The 25,184-nt window shown below is 36.2% G+C and overlaps 1 protein-coding gene across 3 annotated transcripts in view; it reads right to left on the bottom strand.

Annotated features, from left to right (window-relative positions):
- Positions 1-25,184, bottom strand: part of LOC126816708 (uncharacterized) — a 339,811-nt gene that overhangs the window by 211,177 nt on the left and 103,450 nt on the right. For all 3 annotated transcript variants that reach the window (XM_050543456.1, XM_050543454.2, XM_056099895.1), the window contains exons 6-7: positions 22,314-22,334; positions 18,302-18,484 (exon numbers count right to left, since the gene is read on the bottom strand). In XM_050543456.1, the coding sequence (XP_050399413.1) occupies positions 18,302-18,484; positions 22,314-22,334 (204 nt within the window). The remainder of the gene's footprint in view (positions 1-18,301; positions 18,485-22,313; positions 22,335-25,184) is intronic.

Genomic DNA, 25,184 nt, shown 5'->3' with positions numbered 1-25,184 from the left:
TATTTAGCTTACTGGTTATTACAGCAGCTTTAGAAATTACGTTCGTTTTATTTTATAAATTACTTTATCATTAACAGTGGCCGTTGGATACAAAAGTCTAAAATAAAAAACATTACTCACATACCATTTTTTTTACTACCACTGACCCTTTAAACTGATCTTGTGATCACTGAGGCGTAAATTTATTTTGAAAATATCGCAAAAAAGTCCAACAAACGCGGTTACACCTACAAGAATTATTTGAACTTTCTGACGTTACTTATCACATTCAACTATTGTCCCATGGTGTGTACAACAACCGTCGAGACTCGCTTTTTCAATTAACCTCTCTCTATTAATGTAATACGTATTTCATTACGTTAGGTACATACTCGCATGTGCTTTAGCCATTTTGTTATTTCGTCTCGCCCTTCTTCTCCAGTGACCCTCTGTTGACATATCACTGAAGCACGCAAAATCGCCAGGTTGATCGAACCTACTGACAGAATACAAATCGTGGGAAATCAATTATTTACATACCTATATATTTTTAAAAACCCTAACCGTTGCAGCTTCTTTGTGATCACCCATTATATACAATCCATATCAGTAAGAATATGTTGCTTGTATTACAATTTGTTGGTGAAGTGTAACTTATGGAATTTCAATTGGCTTTGCCGGACTATTGAAATTCGCTGCAGTACTTCTAGAAGATGTCATTCGGCCTCCAAATGTCAACAATTAAGAAATTTGGCAAAAACTTTATTTCGTGAATATTTTGAGAGAAATGTTTTGTAAGGAGAAAATTTGAAAGGTACTGTGGCATTATGTAGCATCGATGTCATTTGTGATCGGATACCGTAGCTGATATCTGGAGATGTGTTTTTTTTTTTTAGAAAGATGGGACGAACTGTCAAAAAAGTTGGTACATGTGGTTTCATCGTCAATTGATCTCAAATTCGTTGAATAAATTTTATTTTCATGTTGGTAAGTACACACTGCATTCTTGCATTGCAACTTATGTTGTGGGGGCATCAATTTGGAAAAAAAAAAAGTTTTTAATTGCTTATCCTGTATTTTGTTTGGGACTACGGAACGCCACAGGTAGCACAATGCCAAAGACGACAGTCTTCAATTTATTTGCCTAATCATTTGGGCTTTTTAAAATTAAAACCTTGCCAAAATGCATTATTATCAACTTGAAAATTAATTGTTGGATATTTTCAATTTCTTCAGTGATAAATTTTATGGGTTTATATATAAGTTTTAGCCTAGGCCTATATTATTAAATTATGTTTTGTGTCTTACTTTATTTAAGACATGGTTTGTTGGGTTTTTCATTTTTAAAATTATTATATAATAATTATACTATTATAATTATGTGTCGTTTATTTAGGATTTGTTTCATATAAACTTTTCACTGATATACCTTGTAATTTTTATTCTTATTTTACAGAATTGGACTAGATAATCTACGCAGATTTTGGTGGCCGTGTTGCTTTAAAGTTAAAGGAGATAAATCGCTAATATTTGAGACCTAGAAATTGACACAAATGGGTAGCAACGCATATAATAATGTAACTGATTTAAATTCATTCGTTTCCGTTTTTACTCAAATTTCAATTCAATTATGTTCGGCGAAATATGTCAGAAGTCTCAATTGAATGCCAATCTCTAGCGTCTGGTTATTCCAGTCTACAAACATAGTATTTATTGTGCATACTCTCCAGATAAGAATATGGCATCACCGCTTAACATCTATATCTAGCTTCGTTCTTCGAGTACTTGATTACTATTAAATTATTAAATTATGTTTTGTGTCTTACTTTATTTAAGACATGGTTTGTTGGGTTTTTCATTTTTAAAATTATTATATAATAATTATACTATTATAATTATGTGTCGTTTATTTAGGATTTGTTTCATATAAACTTTTCACTGATATACCTTGTAATTTTTATTCTTATTTTACAGAATTGGACAAGATAATCTACGCAGATTTTGGTGGCCGTGTTGCTTTAAAGTTAAAGGAGGTAAATCGCTAATATTTGAGACCTAGAAATTGACACAAATGGGTAGCAACGCATATAATAATGTAACTGATTTACATTCAATCGTTTCCGTTTTTACTCAAATTTCAATTCAATTATGTTCGGCGAAATATGTCAGAAGTCTCAATTGAATGCCAATCTCTGGCGTCTGGTTATTCCAGTCTACAATAATAGTATTTATTGTGCATACTCTCCAGATAAGAATATGGCATCACCGCTTAACATGACTTGTGGAATATGTCTAGCCTCGTTCTTCTAGTACCTTATTACAAAAGGTCCTGAAACGCATTATGGTACACGATACGTGTACCAATGGTAAAATGATTATTTTGTCTTAAATATCGGATATCAGAAGCCCATCTTTTCCCGGTAAGATCACAACATCAATGTTGATTTAAACTGACAAATAATTTGTATTTTCAAGGTGGAAGACTTTGGATGATATTGAGTTAGAGACTTGTGTAATTTGACAGATAAACAAGGAAAATTATGATTTTTATGGAATTTAAAGAAGCATTAAAAATTATGTGGCATTTATGATAAAAAAAACTTTAAAATGGTATGTATTGTCAATTTATATGAAAAAAACCTCAAAAACATTAAATATTCCGAGTCAAATAAAATATGTGAATACAGTGCACTCTGTCACATCTGACCTCTGATCAATCCGGCACTCTGTTACATCCGACACCATTTTCATGTCCCGATTTATTTCCTTATTACTTCAGCCAAAAAATCACTGGGTAATTCGACCTCTGTACGTTCCGGATTACGACATCAATCAGCCGTCCCGTCATACGATTTCCATTGAATCGACACCGTATAATCCGGCCTTCAATCGGTGGGTGTGAAGCAAACACTTACCGATCAATTATCCGTGAGATTAAAACTGGATGGGTGTGAAGCCACAAAAGATTAACAAGCAATCACCAATCAATTATCTGTGAGATTAAAACTCGCTAATTTTAATCTCTTGTACGACAGTTGTGACAAATACTCAAGAATATCCACGAATTTTCCCCCAAATTCACAGCCGTAAAAATATTCCTAGCACCTGTTGGAAACATTCGTTGCGCATGCCGATTGAACCTGAATAACTTATAAGTTTGGTCACCCTACGGATCTCTTCGAACCGTGTGATGACGACCTGGGGATGCTTGATTCACAGTCCACTTGTATTTGACAGGCAGTAGGGTTGCCTGTCAAGCCTCAGGGTTTTTTTCCAGGTCCTCCCACTGCTAAAGACCTCTACACACTAGCGTATTATTGAAATAAATATGAACCATGTGTTAGTCAAGAAATGACCTAGTTTGCGTCCAGAAGACATTAAACATCTCTCTATGTGTCTCTCCCTTTCACACAAATAATACATTCATCATTATGGTATAACTATATAGGCTACATGTAATAAGCCTTAGCAGACATACATACATTGTAATATAGCCCTGTATTCAAGTCATGAAAAATCCCTGCAAAAAGGCTGCTATTATTGTAATTAAATGTCATATCCGGAATATGAAGACTATTTGTACAATGTGTACCTCATATCATAGGGGCAATATTGTTGTCCACTGTGCCACTAGTGGTTGGCTACACCATACATCTGCAGTGAAAGTAGTGCGTGAATCAAAATAGCCTTTTGTTTACAAAATATTTGAAAATTTTGAGGTCCTATAACTAAGTTTTGATATTTTTTTTTCAGATTTCAAGTCTTGATGGTTGGAGTTTGATTATCTGAGCAACTTTTAGCCAGTTTAATTTTCCTGTGTTCTTTTTTATAAAGCTTGTAGCTGCGCAGTCCTGACTTAGGAATTTGCTTCATTATTTGGTAAATGTTTTATTTCAAAGTCATTATTTTGGATTTCCATCCATTTTTTATTGTTCTGTATCATCTCAGGCACATGTAGATACCAACATATTTGCATTAAAGCTGATGTAAATCCCTTTTTAAGAACCTCCCATTTCAGGTGTTGTGACAAAATGGTGTCACTTTACCTTGCCCTTAACTGTACCATTAGGAGCGGCATCTTTTGGTTTAGTACAAATAATGTTAATGTTCTTTATTTCACTTTTTTATAATTCTACTTTTATTTTACCTTTATCACTTTACTTTCACTTTGTTTATACCGAAAGTGGAACTCTTCACTGAAGGAAACCGTGGTAGTGTGAAATAAATATGGCTGACAGAGTACATGTGTTTTATTGAAAAAGAGCCAATTTTAGCTGATTAACAGTGGTAGCAGAGCGTGGACAATAAACTATAGTGTAATATTGAAATATTAAGTGAACAATCAAAATGACCACAAAAATTAACCCACCAGACCTAATGGGTAAAAGCTATGAATGCTACAAGCAGGAACTTTTAGCATGGTCAGAAGAAACTAAGTTAAAGGAGCTAAAACGCTAATATTTTGGATCTAGAAATTGACACATATGGGCCGCAACGTATGTAAACTGATTTACATTCAATTGTTTCTGTTTTTTTACTGCAATTTCTAATCAGTTCGTCGAAATACGCCAGAAGTCTCAATCCAATGGCAATCTCTAGCGTCTGGTTATTCCAGTCTATACCGATAGTATACTATTCAAAAAAAGTAGGGGATATTTGATTTTGGGGGCATAATACTAAAATATGCAAATGACTACGAAAAAAGTCACTATAGAACCTAACAGAAGAAACATTTCCAGTTACATGTGACGCCCAAACGCACCAATAGCTACCGCATGGAATGCAGGTGATGCTTGGGATCATTATGGGGGTCCAACCAAAGATTTGCACGACTCTGACTTTGAATGTTACAGTCATTGTGGCATTGAATTCCAGGGTGGAAACATCAGTTTAATTGTTTTAGTGACCAGAAAACAAATTTTGATATGCGTCGGCTTACCCAAAATGAAAGGTTACGTGCCCTTGGCATGCTACAGATCGGCACAACACAGACGGTTGTGGCGCGGACGATGAATGTTTCTCAGTCTGTCATAAGCAGGCTATGGTCCAGATACCGTGATACACAATCTGTACAGGACAGACCACGCTCAGGTCGACCAAGGGCGACAACTCAAGCCCAGGATCAATTTATCCGTACCTTGGCCTTGAGAAATCGTGTCATCACAGCAAATCAGATCAGCGCTCGTCTTCAAACAGACACTGGTGTGAGAGTGAGTGGCCAGACGATTCGGAATCGACTGCATAGGGGTCACCTTCGCGCCCGACGTCCTCGCGTGATCCCTTGTTTGAGAGATCATCACATTCAGGCAAGACGTCGTTGGTGTAGGGATCGTCAACACTGGGATAATCGACGCTGGAGCAATGTGATGTTTTCAGATGAGTCAAGGTTCACTGTTGATTTTTTGGACAGACGTAGGAGGGTGTGGCGTCGTCGAAACGAGCGCTTCCAAGACGTTAACGTCATCAGACATGATCGATTTGGGGGTGGTTCTGTTATGGTGTGGGGAGGCATCACTGTTGCTGGAAGAACGGCTTTACATGTTGTTGCAGGGCGTGTTACAGGCCAGTACTACCGGGACAACATCTTGGCAGTCCATGTTGTGCCGTTCGCACGACGTCATGGCCGCCGTTTCATCTTCCAGGATGACAACGCAAGATGTCACAGGGCCAGGATCGTTACAGGTTACCTCCAACAACAGAACATCACCACATTACCTTGGCCAGCACTGAGTCCCGACCTCTCCCCCATCGAGCATGTCTGGGACATGCTTGGACAGAGGTTACGTCAACGTCAACAACGTCCTGCCAATGTCCAAGAACTTGCTGCTGCGTTGCAACAGGAATGGGACAATCTGGACCAAAATGACCTTAGACGTCTCATTAGGAGTATGCCACGTCGGATCAATGCTTGTTTGGCAAACAGAGGAGGATTTACCCGTTACTGACTTGGTTGTGATGCTGTGGTAACTTTGCTGTTTGACCCCGGGTATCATTTTACCCTTATAATGGTCAGTCTGTGCCTTACTTAGTCTAACGATCATTTGGAATAAATCGATGAATGTGAATTTAATTTCATTTTGTCATTTGTTTCTTCGTCAGTTTCATTAGGTGACTTTAATAACACTTAAAAATCAAATATCCCCTACTTTTTTTGAATAGTATATTTATTGCGCATGCTCTCCAGATAAGAATATGACGTCACCGTTTGACATGAATTGTGGAATATATCTAGCTTCTTTCTACGAGTCCTTTGTTAAATATGGCGCTGAAATGCACCATGGTACACGATTCGTGTACCAACGGTAAAATGTTTATTTTGTCTTAATTACTGGATATCAGAAGCCCATCTTTTCCCCGTAAGATGATATTGAGTTAGAGACTTAGCTACTTTAAATAACAACAAGGAAGGTGTAGCAGTGGCACTGCTTTTGCCAGAATTAAAGAACCAAGTAGCAGATAAAATAAGACAGAAGTGTTTAAAATTAGAGGACAAGTTTTTGATCAGATTCCAATTGATGATTTGAAAAAAGAAAATGAGTTAGAAATTCTCATAGCTTTTGTGGATATACATTTGGGTAAAGATGATCTTGTTGATAGTTTAGTAAAATTATCGAACTGTTCAAAGAATGTTATATCCATAGAATGTTATATTGCTGAAATTGATATATTATATAGAAGAGTGAAAAAGAAAAAAATGTCACTTCCCTCAGAAGTACTTGCCTTTCAATTGTTAAAGGGCAAAATTGGCTGAAGACGAGGAGCTATTAGTCTTAACAGGGATGGATTATTCCAAACGATAAAGTCTATATGAACAGACGAAAACTTTTTTAAAGAAATTTAAAGGGGGTGAATGTTGTTCGAATTTGCCCAGTTCCACTATTCCTGCAGTAAAATTAGAACCAGAGGCTTTATACTCATCAGGCCATGTAAGGCGTGATAATTTTTCTGGAAGAGGTGGTTACAGAGGCAATAATTTTAGAGCTTATAGAGGTTATAATAGTGCTAGAGGTAATTTCCAGAGAGGAGGGATATTTAGAGGAAATTATAGTGGTGTACCAAAATTGACGAAGAAGTTAAATTCAATAGGACCCAATGGTAATCTGCTTACATGTAGATCATGTGGCTCCTCCAGACATACACTTGCAGAGTGTCCAGATAGTTATGAAAATATATCAGAGTTTCCGATAACCGGTATTTTCCGGTTTTATACCGGTAAATTTTAACATGTACCGGTAAATAATCTTTCCATCAGTCCGTGGGACCGGTAAACATAAACGTCAACAAATTAACTGCTCTACTTTATCTCTCCATTCATCTCTCGTGTCAAAAGCTTCGTGGCAATGGCTGTCAAACAGCGGTGCTATTTATAGTAACTTGAGTATGCGTTTTTTTCTGTCTGGATAATCGCTGCTCAATGTCGCCCTGACCTTCACAATATGGCGTCAAAGCAGACGAATCTTTCGTCTTTTTTCAACGGAGACGGTGATAACAAACGCAAAAGAAATATCGGCAACGATGAGTCTGTCGTCGCTGATAATAATGATGCTCCCTGCCCCAGCACATCGAAAGCTAGTAAAACTGCCCCTGTGCAAGCACTTAAAGCAAGGCGGTTCTAACAACAGTGGCTTGAAGAATTCAAATGGCTTCGTTTTGAAGGGGGCGATCGTGGATTGATGTTTTGCGTATACTGCGAGACAGCTGGAAAACAAAATGGCTTTACTAAGGGTGGATCTAATTTTCAGAAATCGGCATTAAAAGATCATAAAAATAGCGCCGGTCACCGGGAGGCCTTATTCATCCGTTGCCCAAAATCTAACATGCAAACTCACATGGCACAAGCACGAGAAAAAAATGATGACAATTTAACGGCAATGATGAGAACGGTTTTGTTTATGGCCAAAGAGAACATTTCTACTAGTAAATTTAATGGACTTATGCAATTGCAGAAACAAAATGGATGCCCTGCATTAACTGGTGTCATTTACACCCATTCCGATAGTTTTGAAGATATGGAAACGGCCTTGGTTCAAACAACGGTTGACGAATTGAAAGATAAAATAGCTAGTAGTAAATTTGTTGGTCTTATTGTTGATGAAGCCGTTAATGTAGTCACAGAGAAAAAACTAATAATATTTTGCGAATTTTAAATAACACTGCGAAAGCCGAGACAATATTTTTAGGAAATTATTCAGTTCATAGTGGCACGGCCGAATGTATCGTTGACAAAATAAAGAAAGTTTTTAAAGAATGTGAAATTCCTTTAAATAAAGTAATTGGTTTGGGTAGTGACAGAGCTAGTGTGATGACAGGAATTCGGAATGGTGTAGGAGTTAAACTGCTAACTGACACTCCGTTTTTGATACACGTTCACTGTATTGCTCACCGCGTGGCTCTTGCGTCACAGGATGCAGCCAATTTATCAAAAAAGATTGCGGACTACCGGAAAACACTAAATGAGGTGTATAAACTTTATGAATATTCTGCCACATGGTATAATCGGTTACGCGATTTGTCAAAGGAATTGTCAGATACTGAATTTTCGACTGTAAAACAACCATCGACAGTGAGATGGCTGTCCCTTGGTCGAGCTGTTAAATCGACAAAATTAAATTGGCCCGCTCTGGTTATGGAGATCGAAGAAGAGGCCGCTGACCGCAAAAATGCTGTGGCTGTTGATTTACAGAAAATCTTAAAAACATATTCTTTTATAACCACGACATACATGCTTTCGGATGTTCTTCCATGCATGGAAAAATTAGTAACAGTTTTTCAAAGAGAAACTCTCAATCTCTCCATGATACGACCCATGGTAAATTCAACTATCACTATACGACTGGTACTGTGGAATCTCGGGTAAATAGCGTTATTATCTATTATCAAGAAACTTGCGTGTTCACCCTCTAGTATAACTTTCGAGCTTCTGATATCTAGATTTTAAACGTAAACATTTACATGTATGTACAAACTTATAGATTGCTGTTACACGGGGTACATGTATATGCAGTAGGAATTCGGGAAGTTGGACGTACAAAAGAATGGAATCATTCAGAAATTGTACTCAAAAAAAGAAAATTATAACGGAGTGAAGGCGGGAATTACATGTAGGTCTACACACTCGTGGACATTGTATAAATATATGACATGCGCATGTAATGTACACGTGTGTGAAAAGGCTTTATTCAATATCCGCTTCCACCGAAATGAATTGGGCGACATTTAAAGTAGATGTATATTGTCATAGCGGAGATTCGTCGCCGATTAACACAGACAGACTACAAAAATAGTCCCAATATTGGCGCGTTTCTGACCGCGTGACTTACCGTTAAGCGCCCCGTGGAGTGGATCAAGTGCTCTATGAATGATTGATTTAGATTAACTGAAGCTGCAAGCTCATCGTATGACGTATATAATTTAAAGTTTGGATTTTATAGCAGCCAATAATTGATGGATTACATCTAAGTTATAGACGAAGATGTAATGATACGTTGTAAAAAAATTGTAAGTTGTTCATTGTTGCATACATTTTGGCCGACGTTATATGCATGTACAGTGCGTTAGAAAAAAATCCTAACCGATACAGAACGCCGGTAAATGTTTTCCCGAGATTACCGAACTCATTTTGTTGTTATTTAAACCGGCCTGTACATTATACATGTACACGTTTTCACGGCAGCATTACTATATTACAACTCCTTCAATATAAACATTTCGTTAAAATCTGAACAACGCATGTGAAATTGGATGTTCGGCAACAGAATTGAATACCTGGCGTAATTGGACACCTTGACTAATTTTAATCACAACTCAGGAAATTGAACGGTCCAACTAATTATTGAACATTCGTCAAAATTAAGCGGGACGCTTATAATTACACACGTGTTGACAAACTAAACACTAGTCAATTAACGCTTGGTAATCAAAACTGCACGTTCAGATTTAAGTTGTATACAAGGACAAATTGAATGCTATTAGGCCAAATTCAATGATATTTATGAATAATTCTACATAGATTAGATAATAACGCTATTTACCTGAGATTCCAAAGGGAGATAATTTTCAATGAAACGGCACTAAATACAGAGGGTTTTCGCGGTGTTATACTGACATACGCTGATGAACGTTCGCGAACTGCATTTGAAACAGTCCGCAGTAATTTTATCTTAGATTTGGTGAAGTCACTAAAAACCCGCTTTCCCGAAGATTCCCTAAACGTATTGAATTCTCTGGACATTGTTTTAAATCCCGCAAGATACCCTAACGCCCGCAACGACCTTTATGTGTTTGGCGGGGATTCCCTTCATATATTATTGGACTTTTTCTGTAAAGATATTCATGACGGTGATGTAATAATTGATCGTGCGCGCCCAACCCGTGATTTCATCCATTTCAAGCGAGTGTTATTCGGTCTGGGGACAAAATCGCTTGAAGACACCTGTCAAACTATTTTTTCGGATTTTTCCGATCTATTTCCAGACTTTGGAACATTTGCTGTTATAGCCTTGGTAGTTCCTGTCAGTAGTGTACCAGCGGAGAGGGGTTTTAGTCTGCAAAATTTAATACACACGTCTCTGTGTAATCGTTTATCGCAGCGCCGTATGAATAACCTAATGACCCTGAACATGCACGCACACAATTCTGAAGCTCGTCCGTTTAATTTTGGAAAGGCCCGACAAATATTTAAGAGTTCTAAAGACAGACGTTTATAATAACATTTGTGTTTAGCCTCTAGAGCATCCACAAGATTTTTTGAAGTGATCAAGGGCCATAACTCTGGCAGTAATTATCGGGAATCGCTGAAAATCAATAGGCTTCTTTGTCTCATGACCTTAAACACTGTGTATAAATTGAAAGTCAATCGGATATTAACTTTGGCCTCTAGAGCGTCCACAAGATTTTTCAAAGTGATCAAGGGCCATAACTCTGGCAGCAAATATTGGAAATCGCTGAAAATCAATAGGCTTCTTCATCTCATGACTGTAAACACTGTGTATAAATTTAAAGTCAATCGAATATTAACTTTCGCTTCTAGAGCATCCACAAGATTTTTTGAAGTGATCAAGGGCCATAACTCTGGCAGTAATTATCAGAAATCGCTGAAAACCAATAGGCTTCATCATCTTATGACCTTAAACACTGTGTATAAATTTAATGTCAATCGGATGTTAACTTTAGCCTCTAGAACATCCACAAGATTTTTTGAAGTGATCACGGGCCATAACTCTGGCAGTAATTATCGGAAATCGTTGAAAATCAATAGGATTCTCATGACCTCAAACACTGTGTATAAATTTAAGGTCAATTGGATATTAACTTTGGCCTCTAGAGCGCCCACAAGATTTTTCAAAGTGATCAAGGGCCATAACTCTGGCAGTAATTATCGGAAATCGCTGAAAATCAATAGGCTTCTTTGTTTCAAGACCTTAAACACTGTGTATAAATTTAAAGTCAATCAGATATTAACTTTAGCCTCTAGAGCGCTCACAAGCAATTGTGGGCGCCGGACCGCCAGACGGAGGCGACGACAATATACGACCACATTTCAATGTGGGCGTATAAAAACCTAGAGACATTATAAATCATCTGCTAAAAAATTGGGTTGCTGTATTTGGTATTATGGGTGGCATAATGAGTGACAATGGAGGCGAGTTTAGTAATAAAGATATTCGTGAGATGGCATCTATTTTAAATATTAGGCTAATAACGACAGCTGCTGAAAGTCCTTTTCAGAATGGGCTTTGTGAGAGAGTTCATTTAATAACTGATGCCATGTTAGATAAATTAGAGGCAGATTATCCTAAAACAGATCTTCATATATTGCTATGCTGGGCCAATATGGCCAGAAATTCACTAAATATGTGGAACGGTTATAGCAGTCATCAGCTAGTATTTGGAATTAGTCCAAACTTGCCAAACATAATGAATGAAACCTGCATTTCATGGAACAACTACTAGTGAAGTATTTGCAGAGTTACTTAAATGGTGACCGAGTATTTTATAAAAGGGACGGTAAAAATCGGTGGTTAGGACCGGGAAAGGTAGTATTCCAAGATGGGAAAGTCATATTTATTCGCCATGGTGGCGTATTTATCCGTGCTGAGGTATTAGGAAGAGCAGGAAAACCAACAGGGGTTAATAAATACTGGTATAACATTTAAGATACACAATTGGAAGGAAAACCAGGAAAGAAAAGTATTGATTTAGAGCAAGTTGAATGGAGGCACCAAGAAGATACTCAAATAGAAGAAGAAGTCAATAGTGTTGAATTAGAAGAGGCAAAAACTGCAGAACTAAACAAATTTAACACATATCAAGAAGTAGATGACTGTGGACAAACAACAGTATTGACGCGTTGGGTGATAAGTAATAAAAATGGTCAAGTTAAAGCTAGGCTTGTAGCACGGGGCTTCGAAAAAGAAACTGATTTTAAGACAGATAGTCCTACAGTTGGAAAAGGAGCTATTCGACTATTTTTATGTATATGTGCCGGTAAAAAATGGACAATAAAAACAACAGACATTAAATCTGCATTCCTACAAGGGAAGTGTTTAGAGAGAGAGGTTTATTTAACATAGCTTAAAGAAAGAACCAGCGGCTGCCAGGCAGGATACACCCACATTTTCGAGAGATGGATAGAGAATAAGCTAAACAGGAAGTTATTTTTCCTACAATCAAGGGCCATAATTCAGAAAATTACAATTCGATATGCGAAAATATCGACAGGAACCAAGATCTTTGGGTTATAAACTTACATTTCAAGTTTCAACAAAATTGGATAAAAATTGTGACCTCTATAGGGTCCACAACCTTGATATACCATATTTTTACGCTATTTGAGAACGAGGGGCGGCCATTTTGTCTGTCAGTTTTGAGCCGATTTTCATGAAAATTGAACTCAGCCGTCCTTAGGGTGTAACGGTGATATAATAATACGTTTTTTTAAATGGGATAAAAATTATGACCTGTATAGGGTCCACAACCTTGATATACCATTTTTTACGCTATTTGAGAACAAAGGGCGGCCATTTTGTCCGTCAGTTTTGGGCCGATTTTCACGAAATTCGAACTCAGTCGTCCTTAGGGTGTAACGGTGATATAATAATACGTTTTTTTAAATCGGATAAAAATTATGACCTCTATAGGGTCCACAAGCTAAAAACGCGATTTTTCGTACAATCAGGGGCCATAATTCAGGAAGTTATGTTCCGATATGCGAGAATATCGAAAGGAACCGTTTGGGGCATACATTTCAAGTTAGAACCAAATCGGATAAAAATTGTGGCCTCTACAGTGTTCACAAGCTAAAAACGTGATTTTTCGTACAATCAGGGGCCATAATCCATGAAGTTACAGTCCGATACATGCCAATATCGAAAGGAACCGAGATCTTAGGGTGATAAACCTATATTTCAAGTTTCATTGAAATCGGATAAAAATTGTGACCTGTAGACTGTTCACAAACAATTGTGGACCTTCAGAGGGGAAGATTTGGAAACTGAATCACTGCCTGTATGGTTTGAAAGTTGGAGTTCGACAATTTCAAGTTTCAACAAAATCGGATAAAAATTGTGACATCTATAGGGTCCACAACCTTGATATACCATATTTTTATGCTATTTGAGAACGAGGGGCGGCCATTTTGTCGATCAGTTTTGAGCCGATTTTCACGAAATTCGAACTCAGCCGTCCTTAGGGTGTAACGGTGATATAATAATATGTTTTTTTAAATGGGATAAAAATTATGACCTCTATAGGGTCCACAAGCTAAAAACGCGATTTTTCGTACAATCAGGGGCCATAATTCAGGAAGTTACATTCCGATATGCGCGAATATCGAAAGGAACCGAGATCTTTGGGTTATAAACTTACATTTCAAGTTTCAACAAAATCGGATAAAAATTGTGACCTCTATAGGGTCCACAACCTTGATATACCATATTTTTACGCTATTTGAGAACAAAGGGCGGCCATTTTGTCCGTCAGTTTTGGGCCGATTTTCACGAAATTCGAACTCAGTCGTCCTTAGGGTGTAACGGTGATATAATAATACGATTTTTTTAAATCGGATAAAAATTATGACCTCTATAGGGTCCACAAGCTAAAAACGTGATTTTTCGTACAATCAGGGGCCATAATTCAGGAAGTTACGTTCAGATATGCAGGAATATAGACAGGAACCGAGATCTTTGGGTTATAAGCATACATTTCAAGTTAGAACCAAATCGGATAAAAATTGTGGGCTCTACAGTGTCCACAAGCTAAAAACGTGATTTTTCGTACAATCAGGGGCTATAATCCATGAAGTTACAGTCCGATACATGCCAATATCGAAAGGAACCGAGATCTTAGGGTGATAAACCTATATTTCAAGTTTCATTGAAATCGGATAAAAATTGTGACATGTAGACTGTTCACAAACAATTGTGGACCTTCAGAGGGGAAGATTTGGAAACTGAATCACTGCCTGTATGGTTTGAAAGTTGGAGTTCGACAATTTTATTTAAGCGTTAAAGAAGAGCTGATGAAGTTTGGTTGTAAACAATCTGATTTAGACCGGCTTTATTTTCTTATTGCATCAAGAATGAAACTGTTGGTATATGCTGTCACATTGATGATTTTTTACATGGTGGTACAGAGGTGTTTAATAAAATGATGGTAAAATTAACAGCGAGATTTAGAGCTGGTAAAGAATAGCATACAGAGTTTTGTTACATTGGATTCAGGTTTCTCCAAAATCAAAATGGTACAGTATTAGATCATTCAGATTTCATCGAGAAATTAGAGATGTACACCTCTTCATAGCAAAGAGCCAGAAACAAAGATGATATATTGACAAATGACGAACAAACAATATACAGAAAAACAATAGGCCAATTAAATTGGGTTGTACAAGTTTCACGACCTGATATGGCCTTTGAACAAATTGATTTGAGCACCAAATTACAACAAGCAACAGTTGGTGATTTGAACCGTGCAAATAAAGCTATAAATAGACTAAAAGATATAAAGACACAAATATCATTTAGGTCATTTGCACTTAACCCAGAAAAATGGGAAATACATGTTTATAGTGACGCATCTCATTGTCGGTTGAAGGAAACCTTGGTAGTGTGAAATAAATATGGCTGACAGAGTACATGTGTTTTATTGAATAACAGCCAATTTAAGCTGATTAACAAATAATATCTCTGAAATACTTGCGTTGGGCAAGAACATGATACTAGCAGTAGTTCCATTTTACTTTTACAAGGTTCTTAAAACAATTGTTGAGTTGCCAAACGTGCGTGTTTCTAAATTCAATTTATTGTTTCAGCTATCTGTTGTTATGTTTCGTAAAAAAGTAGTCTTGATAATCCCGGCCTGTTAATCAAACGTAGAATGGTCGGTAGAAGGGTTAAGCGAGACTACTTTCAAAACAAGGGCACGTAACCTATTTTTTATTCACATGTGCTTGGTTGTCATGGCCGACACTCGGAACCATCTTTCAGTGTATTATTTATGGATGATTAAATGGTCATAGCTTATTAAGTAGAGCATGACCGTTTATTTAGTGATTATAAATGTTTGAAGCTGATTTAAGGCTTGGTGTAATTGTCGAGATATTTGGAGATATTTATTTATGGTGGGACACCCTACTAATTAAGTGAGATTGAGGACACTTGGTGAATAGTTTTATCACGTCAGTACCTTGACTAAGTTCGATAGTGAGCGTTTTCTGCTCAGGGTAAGCAGAGCGATAAGCAATTTGATTTGTCAATACTTTGAAACACAATTACTTTCCTTCTAATTGAGGTAGATTGTTCAAACTTGGTGTAGCCGTTCATTAGGTGGAATGCCTTGATGAAGTACCATAATAAACATTGTCTGCTTATGGTAAGCAATCTGATTGGTTGATGCTTTGAGGCACAATAACTTTGGTTTTAATTAAGTGAGAGTGATGAAACTCCGAGTATAGATTCATTATATCATTACATTGACTAAGTTCGATGATGAGCATTTTCTGCTTAGGTTAAGGAGCGATAACATAACATAACATAACTTTGGAACATAACAACTCTGCTTTTAATTAATGTAGATTGTTTAAACTTGATGTAGATGTTCATTAGGTGAATGTCTTGATTGAGTTCAATGATTAACATTTCGAGCTAAAGCTAAGCAGAGCTAAGAAATTTCATTGGTCGATGCTTTAGATAAACAATATTTTATTCAATAAACTGAACTGGATTGAACAACAGGCAAAGGCCTATATAAGTTCTCTCCAAACATATAAAACAGTTATATCTTATGTTTACAATAGACAATGGTGGACATATGTATAGACAGTGAGTTACAAACATATATACATTTCTTGGAGTCTAATCGTAGGGTATTACATTTTCATTTTAGATTATGAAATTTATATAAGATATAAAGCATTGCATAATGTAAATAAAATATTAAATGTTAAAGTGTTAAAATCTCTTGCTATCTTTAATGTATTTTTGCATAATGTTAAATATTGTTAAAATTGGTATCATCTGAAAGGTCGGCGTTGTCATATAAGATTAGGTTAATTGTAACATTTTGTTTGAGGTATGTAAATTATTTTGGAGAATTGTTCTTTGGGCAGAGTAAGCTGGACATATGAAAAAAAAAAGGTAATTATCTTCATCTGTAGAATTACATCTAGGGGCACACCTTTTTTTTACTAATAAAATGGTAGAATAAGTGGTTATTTAAATTATTAGCTTTATTTCTTAATTGGCAATAATATTTTCTTTCCTATTTCCAGTATTATAATATAATGGTGAGAGAGAGAGAGAGAAAAGGGGTTTGACGTCCACTCGACACAAACTAGGTCATTTCGGGACTAACATATGGTTCAATTTTATTTCCATAATTCGCTTGTGCGTAGGGGTCGTTAGTAGTGGGAAGGAAACTGGGGGACCTGGAGAAAACCTACGAGGTTGGACAGGCGACCCTACTCCTTGTCACGTACAACCGAGGAATCAAAACCACGCCAGTTGACTCAATAACAGACTTTATGATACAGCACACACGTGCTAACCATTCAGCCATCCAACCCCCCTAATATAATGGTAGTCTAAGTAATGGGTATACACGTGAAAGGCCCGATTTAAATGTGCTTAACGTTTGTGAGGTTTTAATGTTTTCCGGTAAGTTGTTCCAAAGTTTATGGTGCAGGGAAAGAAACTATTAGAGTATGATTTGGTTTTACAAAATGGTGGATTGAGGTTCTGATTTTCATTACGAAGATTATAAGTTGGTACTAAAGATTCAAATTTTTTAAAGATTTCAGTCAGATAAGTTGGGCCTAGGTTGTTCTTGTTTTTATATAAGTAAATTAATTTGTGTTTTATTCTACGATTAGACAACGATTCCCACCCAAGCTCTTTGTATAAATTGTTTTTAGATGAATTTCTTCTAAGGCCAGTTGTTATTCTACCTGCTTCAGTTTGAACATTTTCCAATAGATCAGAATTCTTCTTTGAACAGTTATCCCATACAATATCAGCATATTCTAAAATCAGGCGAATAAGAGCAAGATAAATTTTATTAAGTGAAATTATATTAATTTTATATTTCAGTATGCGCAAAATATTTAGTCGATGCTTTGGGACCAGATAACTTGATTCTATCTGATAGAGAGTGATGAAACTTAGTGTATAGTTGATAATCAGTTTGATTGCTTGATACTTTTGAAAAAAATAAATGTGCACTTAATTAATATGTGTCATCTATTTATTTTGGGATTTCGGCAGGAAACATCAGCCTCACTGTTGGCATTTTTAAACTTGAAATAGACAAAATGATTCTAAAAAAACATAATATTAATGTCATATGAATGTACGTAAAGTGATTTATATTCAATTTTTTTTTTAAATATTGTAATTTCTAAACAATTTATATGTTCGGTGAAGTATGTGAATAGTTCAAATTAAACAGCAATCGTTTATGCCTGCAGAGTCCATTCTACATGTTTTTTTAGTTATTTTGTCATTTGTGAATCAACCATTACTAAATACTTCCACATTGTCTTGTATGATATGTTTTATTTGTTCATTACACAATGATACCGAAACCATGGAATACACGACTTGTGTACTGATTATAAAATGTTAATTGTGTTGTAAATATTGGATATTAGGATCCTATATTATTACGTCATAAATATTGATTGAAACTGACAAATATTGAATTCTAATTAGTGTTTTTAATTTCAAATATTATGGAAAATATTGAGTTAGAGACTTAGCTCCTTTAATTTCTCTCATACTTTTTTTTTAATTGACAAGTGACCGACTGAGATAATTAGTAAACTTACAAATTTCTGGTAATAGGGCTGCTGGAGAAGCAGGACCTGGCCAATCATCTCGTTCTATTTTTTCTGGTTCATTAGCTTCTCTAGGTTTACCTGCTGGATACATACTTAATTTAACAGCTTCTTCATTCTTTAAATCAGCAACTGATGGTTTATGATGAACTCGTACTACCCTTTTACCAGATGCTAATAAAATATAATACATCATATACAGTATTACACTAATACAAAAAACATAATATAGAACACAATTACTATTTTATTTAAAGCGACGTTTCGTTGAGGGTTCTCTCAACGTTTTCAAGCAAATGATATTGAAAATAATCTACAGAGGGTTTATATACAAAAACAAGTAACAACTAATAATCTAATCAATAGAGAAACCATTTAACATATTAAATCAATAGGGAAACCATTTATTATATTAAATCTATAGGGAAACCATTTATTATATTAAATCATTAGGGGAAACCATTAATATATTAAGTCAATCTTCTATATAGGAATAAGAGCTTATGAAACCATATACACAAAATATATAACAACTAATTATCGCCAATAAACCATATTGGGAAACCACTGATAATAGTAAAGTTACAGGTCAAAGGGAAACTTATAATAACATACAAAATAAATACATCTGGTTAGCCTAAAATGGTCAGGGGAGATTTTATCTTAACACTAGTCTAGTAACGGATCAGAAGGAAACTTATAAAAACATATTGAAAGTAATTATATAATAGCACACAATTATAAGGGGAACCACATATTAATTATTTTGTAGATGAGAAAACAAAAGATAGGAAACACTTATTATATTCACGTATTATACTTCATTATTATAAATTAATATGTAACCACATAAACACAGAGGGTATACTCAGGTACTATTGCGATTCAGAGTTTATACTGCAGTTATTATAATAAGTATAATTCAATTTCCTGCGATTAATGCATCATAGGCACGTGGTAGATAGATGCCTTCGTCTCTATTTAATGTTGGTTTGTGGCGTTTTATATTGATGGCTTCCAAAATCTTCCTTTTCTTTGTGTGGTTTTGGTGGATTGCTAATTTCTTTGTCTTTTCCCATAGTATCTTGTGTTTTGGATTTTGATGGATGTGGTCTGCTACAGCTGAGGTCTGGTTATATGGTTTTGGTAGGTGTTGGTTAAGTCTAACATCTAATGGTTGCCTACTTTCTCGACTGTAGCTGCTTTTACATAAGCAGAAGACTTGGTAAACGCAGCCTTTGGGTGACGTTGGTTTGATTGACTTGCATTTACCATTAGCTTGGAGGATGTCTTTGATGGTGTTTGTGCCTGAGAAGATTACCTGGATACCAGCTTGTTGCAACAATCTTCTTATTTGGTATGATATTTTGCCGTTAAAGGGGATAGTGATTCTGATAGGTGGCTTATCTTGTGCTTTGGATTCGTTGTTGTCAGATAGTGCTTTCTGTATTACATCTTCTACTAATTTGGGTGGGTAGTCATTAAAGGTGGTAAAAACTTCTCTGAGGTGGGTCATCTCTGCATCTAGTTTCTCAGGTGTTGAAATTCTTTTTGCTCGTTTTACTAAGGATGATAAAGTTACTCTTTTGATACTGATTGGTTGGTTGGATTTAAAATGTACGTACTGGTCTGTGTGCATTGGTTTCCTATATACACTGGTTTTTAGGGTGCCGTTTTCTCTCTCTACTTTTACATCAAGGAATGGAAGGGTGTCATTAATTTCAGTTTCTGATGTAAATTTGATACGGTCGTTCTGTTGGTTAAGATGTTGTAGTAAGGTTGTATGTTCTTCTATGCTGTTTAAGATTACAAACGTGTCATCCACTCTGCGAAAATAGGCTATTCAAGCAACCTACTTCACCTGGGGGGATGATTTTTACCAACAAATTCATGGCCTGCCAATGGGGAGCCCGTTATCACCTCTACTAACTGAAATTTTCATGACTGCGTTTCAAGAGAAAGCCCTAGCAATATCACCTGTTAAACCTATAGCCTATTTAAGAGAACCCTCAACGAAACGTCGCTTTAAATAAAATAGTAATTGTGTTCCATATTATGTTTTTTGTATTACGTATGTCAATTGCTAAATGCCACTCAAAGAAGGAGTATTAAACTATATATGTACTCTACCTGGCACACAACTCAATCAATGGCCAAAATATCAAATATGATCTGGACATTTGATGTAATGTAATGTAATGAATGACTGCATATTCAATAATAGTGAATCTTCAGTTATGATTGTCAACATGCGGCATATGTGACCCGTCTTGGCATAAAGAGTCGCAATGAGGAAATTTTGAAAATTGAGTTATTGTTATTTGCACGTTCCCCAACTCAATACCTTTAATTTCATGTATAGTTTGTTTGAGTCGGGCAAAATTAACTGAGCTGTGTTCGCTTGAAGCCACCCAACGCACCAAAGTAAGTTTTGAGAAAAATCAAGTCAAAGATTTGGTATGTTTCAAAACAAAATCCCATAGCAACCATTTTTTTGCTGTTTTGTCGTTGAATATTATTTCCTACAGGTTTTCAGGTGTGCTGAAGACGAAAATTGTAGTAAAAATTTGATCTGACAATTTCCGCCATCTTTATTTTCAAAATGGACGCCAAAATAGCAAATTTTCGAGTTTTCACAAGTTATGTGTTTATTAATATCATTGTATGGGCTTTTAGGAGTGCTACATAAAAAAAATTGCATTATAAGATAGTGTTATAATTGAGAACAATCTATACATTAGTTGTTTAAGATTGCATACTATAACTTTGGTGAAATTAACATCGTTTAATCTCATCAATTAATTAGCACCTTGGTGCAAGTGGTCAGAAGATTAAGGTTGTTGATTGGGTAATCAAGTCTAGTAGTCTATCTTAATCATCAAAGAAGCCACCACAGCTGTACGACAGAATTAAGATTTTGCGTGTACAATAGGCCTATTGTTATTTTCAGGTACCGTAACAATTTCATTGGCATGAAATGCTTACGTTCACTTAAGTGCATTTTGGAGGCAGTGTAATTAAAGAATGGCAGATTATTTTACCTACGTGATTATCGTTGTGTTTCGACTCGTTGCTCGTTCTCATTTTTCCGACCCATTGTGATAATAGAATTTTAAACAATAATATCCAATATGAAGCAACAGTAGACGGAATTCAGCTATCAATAAAATTCTCTTCGGAAAAAAATTACAGGCTATTTTGTTTATTTCCATTTAAGGCCTATAAACGCGATCACCGCTTTGATTAATTATTCAGTGTAAAAAATGAGTTGTCAGCGACCTAATCATTGTTAATTATCAATCAACTAATTAATCTGTGAGAAGTGATTACAGATTAGTATTAATCAATGACACAAACATCTTGTTGATTAAATTATAATGTTTTGATTAACACTCAACGGCTATCTATATACGATCCGAATTAAATTGTTTTCTACCACTTCTCAGGGTGAATAGCATGTAGATACCCCATAACATTGCCAAAATCTAATTTTTATCGTCCGGTTGAGCCTCGATGCAGCCACAGAACCACAATGCTTTGCACGCGTTGTCTGGGCCAATCAGCAAACAAGTTGTGTTGGCAGATTAGCAACAAGCTGAGTTTGTTTACATTTTTAGGGATGTTAAAACCCTTTTGTATTCCTTCAAAATGAATTCATCGGCAATATTTTGTAAGATTTTGTAAGAGGATTGACCGGTCGTCCCGGTGAGAGCAGAGAAAAATATCTAATTTCGCTGAGAATATTCAAAACAAAGACAGATGTAAGAATACGGTACTCCAAATAAAGGTGTTTTAAAATGTTTTGTTGCTTTTTTGATCTATTGGGTCGATAGATAGTATATTTATAGACCCATTTTTGTGAAAATCTCAATTTCGATCAAACTCAATGTTTTCACTAATTTTGTCTTTACCTCATTATTGGATCGTGCGCATTCCGACTCATTTTGCCGTGGCCGGTCACATATTTAGAAATAGAGTGTAACATATAATAATAATATATTACCTAATGCCATCATACCACTTCCTGTAAAATAAATATAATATGTTAATATAATCATTATATATATATATATATATATATATATATATATATACTATTCAAAAAAAGTAGGGGATATTTGATTTTGGGGGCATAATACTAAAATATGCAAATGACTACGAAAAAAGTCACTATAGAACCTAACAGAAGAAACATTTCCAGTTACATGTGACGCCCAAACGCACCAATAGCTACCGCATGGAATGCAGGTGATGCTTGGGATCATCATGGGGGTCCAACCCAAGATTTGCACGACTCTGACTTTGAATGTTACAGTCATTGTGGCATTGAATTCCAGGGTGGAAACATCAGTTTAATTGTTTTAGTGACCAGAAAACAAATTTTGATATGCGTCGGCTTACCCAAAATGAAAGGTTACGTGCCCTTGGCATGCTACAGATCGGCACAACACAGGCGGTTGTGGCGCGGACGATGAATGTTTCTCAGTCTGTCATAAGCAGATACACAATCTGTACAGGACAGACCACGCTCAGGTCGACCAAGGGCGACAACTCAAGCCCAGGATCGATTTATCCGTACCTTGGCCTTGAGAAATCGTGTCATCACAGCAAATCAGATCGGCGCTCGTCTTCAAACAGACACTGGTGTGAGAGTGAGTGGCCAGACGATTCGGAATCGACTGCATAGGGGTCACCTTCGCGCCCGACGTCCTCGCGTGATCCCTTGTTTGAGAGATCATCACATTCAGGCAAGACGTCGTTGGTGTAGGGATCGTCAACACTGGGATAATCGACGCTGGAGCAATGTGATGTTTTCAGATGAGTCAAGGTTCACTGTTGATTTTTTGGACAGACGTAGGAGGGTGTGGCGTCGTCGAAACGAGCGCTTCCAAGACGTTAACGTCATCAGACATGATCGATTTGGGGGTGGTTCTGTTATGGTGTGGGGAGGCATCACTGTTGCTGAAAGAACGGCTTTACATGTTGTTGCAGGGCGTGTTACAGGCCAGTACTACCGGGACAACATCTTGGCAGTCCATGTTGTGCCGTTCGCACGACGTCATGGCCGCCGTTTCATCTTCCAGGATGACAACGCAAGATGTCACAGGGCCAGGATCGTTACAGGTTACCTCCAACAACAGAACATCACCACATTACCTTGGCCAGCACTGAGTCCCGACCTCTCCCCCATCTAGCATGTCTGGGACATGCTTGGACAGAGGTTACGTCAACGTCAACAACGTCCTGCCAATGTCCAAGAACTTGCTGCTGCGTTGCAACAGGAATGGGACAATCTGGACCAAAATGACCTTAGACGTCTCATTAGGAGTATGCCACGTCGGATCAATGCTTGTTTGGCAAACAGAGGAGGATTTACCCGTTACTGACTTGGTTGTGATGCTGTGGTAACTTTGCTGTTTGACCCCGGGTATCATTTTACCCTTATAATGGTCAGTCTGTGCCTTACTTAGTCTAACGATCATTTGGAATAAATCGATGAATGTGAACTTCATTTCATTTTGTCATTTGTTTCTTCGTCAGTTTCATTAGGTGACTTTAAAACACATTTAAAAATCAAATATCCCCTACTTTTTTTGAATAGTATATATATATATATATATATATATATATATATATATATATATATAATATATATATATAATTTATGAATAGTCCCAAGACGGACGAAAAGTACTTTAAAATGTTAAAATGTTATTAAACCAGTGTTGAAATCAGTTTGTGTCGGCATACCTTTTTTTATCTTTTCATCATTTACCGTGAAACAAAGTAGTGCAGCTTTGCGGTTGTGCTAATAATTTTGGATATATATATATATATATACACACTCGCTATATATATACACTCGCTATAATTACTTATTAACATATATTTTACATAAGATACAAGTATTAAATGTCATATAATCAAAATAAAATACATGTTGGCTTTATGAAATTTTCTACTGAGTGAGAAAAGCATGTAACTTGAGATAATTCTTAATTAGACTAGGGTATACTTACCTGAAGGATAATTGGAATTATCTGAATCCTCTTCGTAGAGGAACAGTTAAATATGCAGTACCTAGCACATGCGCAGATAGGACCACTGATTTAAAAATCAAAGTGTAGCCCCCTAATCCTCTCATAGTTATAACATTGCAAGCTAAGTAGGCATAAAACATGGGAAGGGAAAATAAGGGGGGAATTTAACTGTTCGTCTATGAAGAGGATTCGGATAATTCCAATTATCCTTTAGGTAAGTATACCCTAGTCTAATTAAGAATTATCCTTTATCCTTTTCTGTAGACAACCAGTTAAATATGTAGATTTAAAAAAAAATTGCAGTATATTAATAAAAATCTTCAGAATTTATTTAATTGGAATAATAACATACGGCATAATTTGAACAATAAAACATTAATTATTTGTGAAATTCAAAACTGTCTTTCCAAAATTAACATTTACAGTTTGTCGGTTATAGAATTTATTAAAAGTTGATTCTCTAGACCAGTCTGCGATTAATTGCAGGGTGTCCTCAAATGGATGGATTTGAGATCGATCATGCGGAAGTGAGAGCAGGTTCTTTTGTTTTGGTATTAAAATTGGTTGATAGCACGACAGTTCTAGAGCTTGGAGGTACCATGGTTAAGCTGTCCAGTACAGAGTTATCAACAGCACTTTTGAATTTTCCAGACGCACCTTGTTTAATACACCTAGGATTAGATTGAAGGGGGGAAAGGCATAGGCTGCCATCAGTTTCCAAGGTATTGAGAATGCATCTGTTCCCCAGGCCATTGGAGATTTACACTGGCACCTGAAAGTTTAGTCTGCTGGCAAATAGGTCTATCTTTGGTTGAAATGTCATTCTTGTTATC

Source organism: Patella vulgata, chromosome 3 (genome assembly GCF_932274485.2).
Source record: "Patella vulgata chromosome 3, xgPatVulg1.2, whole genome shotgun sequence".
Lineage (NCBI taxonomy): Eukaryota > Metazoa > Mollusca > Gastropoda > Patellidae > Patella > Patella vulgata.
This window is presented reverse-complemented; position numbering and strand designations above follow the sequence as displayed.